Source organism: Antrostomus carolinensis, unplaced genomic scaffold (genome assembly GCF_000700745.2).
Source record: "Antrostomus carolinensis isolate BGI_N321 unplaced genomic scaffold, ASM70074v2 scaffold41922, whole genome shotgun sequence".
NCBI lineage: Eukaryota > Metazoa > Chordata > Aves > Caprimulgiformes > Caprimulgidae > Antrostomus > Antrostomus carolinensis.
In genome coordinates, this window is record NW_010299615.1 from 1 (window position 1) to 10007 (window position 10007).

General features: G+C 42.0%; 1 protein-coding gene across 1 annotated transcript in view; it reads left to right on the plus strand.

Moving 5' to 3' along the window:
* Positions 1-3385: 3385 nt before the first annotated feature.
* Positions 3386-10007, plus strand: part of TCP11L1 (t-complex 11 like 1) — a 10173-nt gene continuing 3551 nt past the window's right edge. The window contains exons 1-4 of the mRNA XM_010162856.1: positions 3386-3547; positions 6288-6420; positions 9022-9142; positions 9691-9911. Of these exons, the coding sequence (XP_010161158.1) occupies positions 3394-3547; positions 6288-6420; positions 9022-9142; positions 9691-9911 (629 nt within the window). The 5' untranslated portion in view covers positions 3386-3393. The remainder of the gene's footprint in view (positions 3548-6287; positions 6421-9021; positions 9143-9690; positions 9912-10007) is intronic.

Below are 10007 nucleotides of genomic sequence, written 5' to 3' on the forward strand. Positions count from 1 at the left end.
GGCTGGGGCTGGCCGAGGGAGGCCGTTACGCCCCATTCCCTCCGTGTCCTGCCCGTTTGGCGCCTGGAAGAGCAGCCGCCGGCCGCGCTGCAGGGGCTCCTTTTCCCTGTGGCCCATGGATGAGCCTCGGTGGCACCTGTGCCGGGAGCTGCTGCCTCACCCCGCCGGGCCACGCAGGGAGAGCGGCCTGGAGCTCTGCAGGAGAGCTGGGGCCCTGTGCCGGGAGGGCAAGGGGCTGGAGCAGGGCTATTGCCGCTGTGTGGAACGGTGTTCCTGTGTGTGCTCTCTTCCTAGGCGCTGCTGATGGACCAGGGCTTGCAGAGTTCACACGGAACAGGCTGCAGATAGGGAGAATAGCAGAAGTTCACAGAGCATCCCTTTTAATGTGGGAGAGGGACAGAGCACGGACTGACGCTTCACCAGGCAGAGCTGAGGCGTAGCTTGCCTTTTAGTGTGTTACATGGGAAAGTGGGTCTTGATGTGTCAGGTGAACAGAGGGAAGCAGAGAGAGTTCAGTGTTGGAACAGAGCCTGAAGAAAGGTGTCCTTCAGACCTTGTGTGTTTGGCCTGCAGGTAAAGGGAATTGTTGAGTCCTATGTCATAGAGAGCAGTGGGGCCACACCTGAAGTTACAGTGAGGAACTGCTTCACTCCATGGAAGCACAGTGAAGTTCATTTAATGCCAGTGTGCATCAGATGATTTGAGGACCTTTGATGGAAAGAACCTGTAGGAAATATTTTGTTTAAATTTTAATTTGTTGGGTTTTGTCTTGCACTTCTGTTTTTATAAAAAATAAACTGAAGGAAAGTGGCAAGAAGTAGACTGTTCTATTAAGAGTCAGAATTGTTTCTGTGAAAGGAAAGATGATGATCATGCTTTTGGAAGAGGTATTGTCAGGCTTATTTATCCAGTGGACAGATTTTTTGTTCTAGATGTGTTCTAGCAAATAATAGCAGTAATCCAGCAGAAAAGAGTAGACTATTGCAAACTAAACAGCTAAGACAATAAGTGTGCCTGTTTACCTCATCTCTGAGCAGTCATTTGGTAGAATGGCCCAAGAGTTCACTTTCCACAGCTGAAATAGGACTCTCTTTTTTAAACAAATGATATTTAAATGAAATTGTTTTGAGATTGTAGCTCTTGATCTGCCATTTTATGGAAAGTGATGCTGTGGGATGTTAGTCTGTGTGGTAGGAATGATGGCCTGGTGGTAGTAATCATGAGACTGATTATCGTCTTGGCCCTGCCATTTATTTTCTGTGAGTCCTCAAGCAACTTAACTCACACCTCAGTTTCCTCTCTGTAAGTAAGATACAATATTTCTCCACTTTTCTAAGGACAGTGAGGATAAAGTGCAGTGAGAGATTTCAAGACACTATGAAGTGTCATGTGCGTTAAAGGCTGAAGTGGGTCTTAGTTGAGTCATCTTTGTGCTTCAGATTTTGACTTCAGGAGGTGCTCTGTGGAAGAGAATGGGTATGAAGAACAACCACCTAGTCTGGTTGAATAAATGTGGAAGCCTTGATGATAATGCTTTTATTCTAGCCGAATTCAACAGCGTGTTTCCCTCCTCTGTTTAACCAGTCCTATTTCCATTGTGACTGTTGCTATGATCTTCTCTATTAGCTGCTTCTTTATGGACAGAGCTACTCATCCTCTTGCTGCTAGAGTGTTTGCAGTAACAGGGATTTTGTCTGCTAGACCAGAGATCCACTCCTCCTGGAGCATGTCACTGGTTTCCCACTGGTTTCCCACTTGCACGCTGATAATCTTGTCTTGTGTTACACATAGCTGGAGCTATCTCTGCCTTAGTTAAAAAAGCGGTGATGGACTGCAGCTCTGCACAGGCTGCCGCTTTCCTGTCCCAGCTGGGCTTGTCTGTGTGTTCAGAGGGAGATGATCAAGCGTTTGGGGCAGGGACATCAGTGACTCTGTGCCAACTAGAGGTGGGGGCTAATATATAGGTGTTACAATACCTGTATTGATGTCTTAGTTCTCCTATGTAATTTATCCCATGTTTTTTATGCTTCCTTTTATTTTCTAAAATAGAAATCCCACAGTGCTGTGCACAAGTGTTGCGTGTTGTTGTGTATCTTGTGCATCTAGCAAGATGATGATCCTGAGTCATTGCTGCAGAACAAAACCATTTCTTACATGCACTGAGCTTTCCAGCTGTCTTGTGTGATCATTGGTGCAATCAATTTAAACACTGATGGGGTAGAGGTAGTTATTACAGCTGTTGTATGAAAATAAAGCCTCAGGCTGCATTTTGTATTTCTGCCCTGGCGCTTGCTTATGCTACATGCTTGTTTCTTTCAGATTTTGAAAGTGTGGCTGGTGGGATACTCGGTGAAAGAGGAAGTTGTCCTCTTTCCAGGAGCTCTGGGGTTTTTTTCTGGAAGGCAGACTCTTCCTGACTTCCCACTTCACTGAACATTCAGGTTGTTTAATTGAATTAGAAGCATCTTATGCTCTCTAATGGTTTTTTATAAAATTGAAATCTCAACAGGAGCTTCCTGTATGATAGAGAGTTTTCAATGGTAAGATGTGCAAATGAGGTTCTTGGGAGGGAAATCTGAATACAAAACAAGTGAAGGTCCTGAATGCTGAGACATGCATTTCTCATGGTCATTTTGTCAGTGTAGCTTCGAGTGCACTGCAGGTATCTGTAATGTAATATAAATATTCTTTAATATCTAATGTTTAATAAACTAATATTTTAAATATTGTAACTTTGTTCTTTATGGTCTTAATTTTTTTTTATAATCTTGATATTTTATGCATAAATCATGACTCTTGCATGGAATGAAAATATGGGAGTATAATTTTGTAGTAATTTATCTGTAGTCCTTTTCCTGCTTCTTCATGCATTTGGATGGCTCAGAGTGAAAACTTCTGAGCTGTGCAGCAGATCATAGTTCATGAGTACGTTATGTTCAGACAGCTTTATCATTATGTAGTGGGAAATGTCTCATTTGGCATAATCTGTTTGTAAAACATGTTTGTAATACTATTCTGAAGGTGTTTTTCACTCCTCTCACATAAGCAATGCTAAGAAAGAAAATGAAATACATTTTTCTTTCTCGTCTGTATGCATTATGGTGAGGGAACAGTCTCAGATTTTTGAGAATTTACTAGGAATGCAGATTAAGTAAACAGTAGCTGTGTTGAAAGCATCCCATTTTGTGTAAGATGGGAAGTGAGTCATTGCATCCAGGTCTCCTGCCATTATGGGAATGACATCATATAATTCCATAATAACATTCCTTTTATTCTTAATTTTTTCTTAATCAGGAGAACTGGTGATGTTTTCCCACTCAGCCATGTCAGAAAATGCTTATTCATTCCCTTTTTCATCTTTTTTTTTTTTTTTCTGAAAAGAACCAACTGAAAATGTCTCAGAATCCTGACAAGCCACATTCAAGTGAAGAAAAGTTGAGTGATTTGGAGGATGATCAAGAGGAGAGCTTGGACAACCTGGATCAGTCTATCAGAAAAAGAGTACGACAGAGTGCTCCAGGGTCACACAGAGATGATACACCAAAGTGTAAGCAAAATGCTTTATATATCTGTATAAAAGTAAATTCTATATTTATTTGGTGGAGACAACCATGGTGTTTTACAGCATTCTGTGCAAGATTGACTGTTTTGCAATTAAATATTTTGTGACTCCTGATAATTTGCTTTGAAAGTATTTGTAACACCTTTCTCCCCATTTTGTTTTGCTGCTTCATTGTTCACAATAACTGTGTTGCTCTGAGCTACAGAGATACCTTTGTGTGTCTGTGCTCATGGAAGGGTTAAGCACTGCTCCAGTATGTTCTAGCTGAACTGCTGCTGCTGTTTGCATTATCAGCTGAACATTCTGGATTGTTGCAGCCTCTGTTTCTACTGCAGGGCAAGGGGGGCTGTAATCAACAAAGTAATGTCCTGTCACCCCCTCCCAATACCGATGGAAAGTTGTATATTTAATCCTAACACTACTTCTAGTCTCAAGCAGGACTGCACATTTTAAGTTTATTCCTAGGGCATGTTTTTCTTTGTCATTCTGCTTTTAACATGACAAGCTGGATGTGATATGGCTACCAACTATTTCTGGCAAATCTATAGATAAAACCAAGGGGGAGTTTTCTGGTCCCAGGGATTCAATTCAAAGAGGCAGAATTGCTCAGATAACTAGTTCCAAATTTCTGTAGAGAGTATCTCAGCATGTAACACTTTATTTATTGCATTCTTTGGTTTTTTTAATAGTATTCATTATTACTTGAGGTTTAGTGTTGCGTTTAGTGTCGTGTTACACAGAGGAGGTGTTGTGAGGGAGTTTATGTTCCTGTGTCTTGCTGGTTGCATGATGGGAAGTGTGGTGTGTTTATGGAGAGAGACTATGAACATGTGAAAGTAAAATGCGTAGCAGTCTTGCACTGCATTGTACCACAGAGAAGTCATTGGTCTCAAGCCCTCTCCTCTTGTAAGGAAGCAGATATAATATGAGAATGAAGTACCATAGTTTAAGAGCATTTTTTGGTAAATGAAAGAATCTTGGCTTTTAGTGCATTCACTGCTAAAGTGAAGTCATTTGGCAGTTGGACAAGAGCACTTTCCTTCAGCTGTGAACTTTGTTGTCCTGCTAGTTCTTCTCACCATATCAGTCCTGCTGTCTTCCCAGAGTCACTGTGCAAGATTAAGCTCCAAGCAGAAGGAAATAAGGGTTGAAGAGCACTGCACAAAAAGAACAAGATATTAATGAAAAATTAGGGCATACTGTATATACTTGAAACAGCTTTAAATGGCAGACAAGTTATGGACAGTTGCTTTTAAAGGACCTTTTCTTAAGCTTAAGTCTAATCAAACTGGATTATCAAATGAGGCAGACATGATAATTTGCCTAAACCATGTCTCAGGGAATCCTGAGAAGATCCCTGGTTTGTTTCTTTCATTTTGCCTGGACTGTACTTGCAGTGAATGAAGTACAGAGAGGATTTGATCTATGAAGGCAATTCTGTTGCGGCTCTTTTCCCCACTTCTGCTCCACTAGACATTTTCTGTAGGAGCCGAGATGAACCTTGCCATTCTCGTCTGCCTTGCCTGAGGACACTAATGATCTAGCCTTCTCCTTTTTCTCAAATACTTGGACCAGGGAAGAGCTGTGGTGTTTCTCCTCACTTTTGGCAGAGCATTGCAGGTCACCCACACGCCCTGCTTGCACTGATGCTAGCTCAGCTAGGAGGAATATTCACCACAAAGAATCAGTGGCAACAGGTTTCAGTTGGCTTCAGTGGGGATGGGATTACTCCCTAACCAGCACGGCCTACATCCTTGGCACCTTCTCTGCCTTTATGTTGACTTGTCTTTAGGGCTGTGACACTTCCTGCACTACAGCAATGCCAGCTGTGTCCCAGGAGGATGCTATGTAGTCCAGAACAATTAGGAACTGTAATTCCCAGTGACTCCAGGAAGCAAATTAAGTTTTCTGAAACTGTCCTTGTCCCTCTTCTACCTTCTAGATTTCTACAGTCAGTCACTACCTTTGTCTCCTGCCTAATGGAAACTGGCCTGTTTTTTCAGGTTTGATGCTTCCTCCTACTTGCTTGTATACCCCGGGGCCCAATTTGAAGCTGCTTGTCCATCCTTATCAGTCCCAAACGCCTGCCAGAGGAAGAAGTCTTAGGCATTGGTGCTGGGACTAGGTCTCGATGTCTTTTGTCACTTCCACTATGGCCTCTGGGGAAAAAAGCATTTGGAGGAGTGCCAGTTGCACTGGAAGTACTGAGAATAATTAGCTACTAGAACGTTATTGCTTAATGTTGATGGTGGTTTGTTTGCCAACTGCTTTAGAGATGAAGTAACTTCCTAGAAAAATATAAAATTGAAATGGCAACATCTGCACAATAATTGGGGAAATAGTGCAGTGAAAATACTGGTATTTTTCATGATTTCTTCCTGCAGTGTGGAGAAAGATGATATTAAATAATCCTAAAGAAGTGGGGTTTGCGTTGTGAGGTTTGGTTTTGGTTTTTTTTTCAATAGCTTGATGGAACTTGGAAGCAATTGACACACTGAGTCCAGAATATCAACTTGGGTTCGCTCCTTTGTTTCCTTTAATGCTCCAAACCTGTGTCATCTGCTACCTGGGAAGAGGAAGGGAAGGAAAGGAGAACAATCTTCAGATGATACTGTCTTTTGGCCCTATGTACTGTCAAGAAGGTGGAAAGGGTGCAAAAGTACTAGCAGACTTTTTTCCCTGGACTTTTATAGATAAGTGTCTGACAGTTTAATTTATGTTGCAGCAAATGCTCCTCGCCCTGTGTCAATAGAAGAGCTCATGGAAACAGCTAAGGGAGTAACCAACATGGCATTAGCACACGAAATTGTTGTTAATGGAGACTTCCAGATAAAACCGGCTGAATTACCAGAACACAGGTAAGATTGTTACCAAACAGATACACAAATTGCATTTGTAGAACTGCAGAGCACCTCTAGTGGATTGGATAAAGGCTCTGGCTAGTATCTTGCCTGACATGAGATAGGAAAGAGCATAAGAAGAATGTAAGCGTGCAGTTCTGCTTCCTCAGAAATGTGTGTGCGTGAAAGTTGAGCCTCTTGAGAGTAATTGTTTGGGCACGTGTGGTGTGAATCCCAGTGGTGTGTGCTTTCTGTCAGTGTCCCCTTGTCCCAGGAGCCTGAGACCACAGTCTTCTGAATACCCAAGTCTAGATGCAGATGGTGCTCTTAGTGTCTTTTAAGCTTTCGCTGCCTGTGGGAGTAAGATGGAACTGATCAATTTACCTAATGTCTGTTTCTTCAGATTTTTTTTCTGATGCCCATCTCCACCAAAACAAGATGATGGTGGTTCCCATTAGCGTTAGTAATGAGAGGGAACTTGGAACTAGAGGGTTGCTTGGAACTAGAATTGTCCCTGATGGAAAAGGCAGTAATGGGAACGGTCTCATCTTCCCTTCTCACCTGGTCTATTCCTATCTTTCCAGCTCTGACACCAGCCTATTACACCAGTGATGTTTTATTAGTGGCTGTGGTCTGCTAAATAGTAACCAACAAAAATGTGCCCATGCCGTTATGTACACGGAACCTTGTGATCCCAGCAGATAAGGGTTGATTGGAGTGGGTGAGGGCCTTTGCTGTACTTTGTTCGCTTGTCTCAGCCTCCGAGTTGGTAGCAAAGTCGTGGCCCCTTAAATGCTGAGGACAAACAATATTTAACTGAGCTAGCACACAATAATAGGCATCTCTGTTGTCCATCGAGACATCTATGCTTTAGAGCTCAAGGAATGATTTGATCTGTCTTCTCAGCACCTTCTTTCAGTGTCTGCCTTGTCTGTTAGAGCAGAGAGTGTGGTCCAGCCCTCCTTTGTTGCCTTACTTGCAGGTCACGTGCAGTTCACATGTGGCCCCATGAACTGGGACCTGTCTCTAGCCTGTGCAAATGCTGCTTCTGGAGCAAGCGTTGGGAATACGCCTGAGCCACGTGAAGCTTGTTCTCCCCATTCTATGTTATCTTCTCTGTCCCGGCATCTTTTGGGGGAACTTTAGTCAGGTGTTTTCTGTTCAGCAGTTGATGGCTGAGAATAAATGCTTCATCTGAAATCTTTCTGTTCAGTGTCCACTTCTGCTCCGTGTTCCTTCACATGGACTTCTCATGTGAAAATGTGCTGTGTTAGTGGATAACTTTTCTAGTGTACCTCAGTGCCATAAAATTGATCTTAGCATTTTTCAGGGAAGAAGGATTTTAGCATGTTTTCTTTTTTCCAACCTTTCTTCTTTCCCTGACCCCTTAAAAAAAAAAAAAAAAAAAAAAAAAGGAAAAAGGAGGGGACGAGCTGGGGACCTGTGCTGTACTTTGGATAGTCGGATGCTTTTGCTCACTGATGCTGAGCAGTGGCTGTAGTTGTCCAGCAGAGTGGCTGATTTGCATCTCTTCACCTGATTACAGAAACAGTTGTACTGCAGAGGTGACCTTCGTCAGGAGTGCCTGGGCTTGTGATGGGCCAGGCCTGCTTTAGTACAAGATCCCTGTACTTGGCTTTTGTGAGGGTTTTGTGTACAGCTATTTACCTCTTGGAAAAGAACGAGCAGTCCTTCCGATATTGCTTGAAGAGGTACTCTGGAATCTTTCTGGATTAAATGTTTTTGTGTGTGTGTATAGCTTAGAGACCCCCACAGCTTGAACACAGGGGTAGACAAGTGGTTGGAGGAGAAAGCAGTGTGACTATTTGCAGTTGTACCCACTGTCTGTAGCACAAGTATTTGCTGCTCTTCGAGGCCCACAGGGCATAAGTGCCTCTGGGCGCTGCCTGAACCTGGGCTGCACATGGAGCCAGAGCCTCGGCAGTCTGGTGCTCGTTGTGGGCACTCTGTGTGCTCGCTGGTACATGTGAGCATTTCACTTCTGTGTTGAAGTTAAACCTGGTGTGAACAGGAGCCTGCCTGCTGGAGAGGAGTAACTTGCAGTATTTTGGATGAGGAGTAGCTATCGAAGCAGTGAAAATAATTTATTCATTTTTTTTTACACACACTGAACTGGGCCTTTACCTCACAGTAGTTGCAATATTTATATGTTGAAATGCCAAAGCTTTTGTGTCAAGGAAGTTATTAATTTCTGTTAGGCTTACTTAGTAGAATTGCATTTCCTTAGTGAGGCTTTTGAAAGAAACATGAATACTGGTCTTTTGAAGACAAGCTGTAATTTTTGTGATTTTTTTTTCCTCCAGTTGTTTACTTTAGAGGTAGCATGTGATAGATACTTTCAAGGATTTTAATTTGTAGCCGCCTTTGCTTGTGTGTAACCTTTTATTAGGATATAAGCCATTCCAAATCCTGTGTCCAGTTTTTCTTGCTTTTCTGAGTAACTTGAAGTGACAGATGTCTTCTCTGTTAATCCTCATGTATTCATTATTACATTCTATTCATATTATTACACGCTGTTCTTCAGGAGCTGCAGGTTATCTATGTAAGGTGGTGCAGAGACAAGTATCGTTCTTTTTAACTGGTCATATTTACCCACAGCTTAGAAAAAAAAGTAAGAGATATTGTGCATAAAGCTTTCTGGGACTGTCTGGAAGCTCAGCTAAAGGAAGATCCACCAACGTATGACCATGCAATTAAACTCTTGGGAGAAATTAAAGAGGTAAGATGATGTGATATCAAGGCTACTTACTGAATTCCCGTAGCTGCATTGATATGAATGGGCAAAAGTGGTTGAAGTTTGGCTTTTCATAAAGGACTATCTTGATCTTTTTCATTACTGTATTGTTGTCTGTGAACATATATGTGTTGTATAACCTCCCAGGAGAAAGTTGAATGTAAAAACAAACATAAAACCATGTAAGATGAATAAAAGGTAAGTAATACTAGTTTCATAATTCTAAGCTTCCTTCATGTTATGACAGTGGTATTAGTTACAGAATCAATGAGATGCACCAACGCTGGGCTGACAAAACCAGGTACAATAATCTTAAGCATGATCTGTACTAGAGAGTATTAACCACTTAGTAACTTCAGTATCATACAGAATGAGGAGCAGCGCTTGGCGCTGGTGAGTAGTTGATTAAAAAAAAAAAAAAGAGATTCCATTTGTAATGGGAAATTGGTTTAAATAAAAAGTAGTTCAATAACTGTTTTAAACCTTGTAGTCTGTTATGTAGAACTAACACTGTTAAAAACTTTCTATTTCAGAATCTCCTGTCTTTCTTGTTGCCTGGTCATACTAGACTGAGAAGTCAGATTACAGAAGTTCTTGATCTGGATTTGATAAAACAGGAGGCAGAGAATGGGGCCCTTGACATTTCTAAGTTGGTTGAGTTTGTTATTGGGATGATGGGGACTCTTTGTGCTCCAGCTCGAGATGAAGAAATTAAGAAACTGAAAGATATTCATGAAATCGTTCCTCTGTTCAGGTACTGAAATGGTATTTGTTAGTCACGTCGAGAGTGCCTTAAATAATTTTAGATGCGGTGGGGGTTTCCAGCAAGGCAACCCGCAAATCTTTGTAG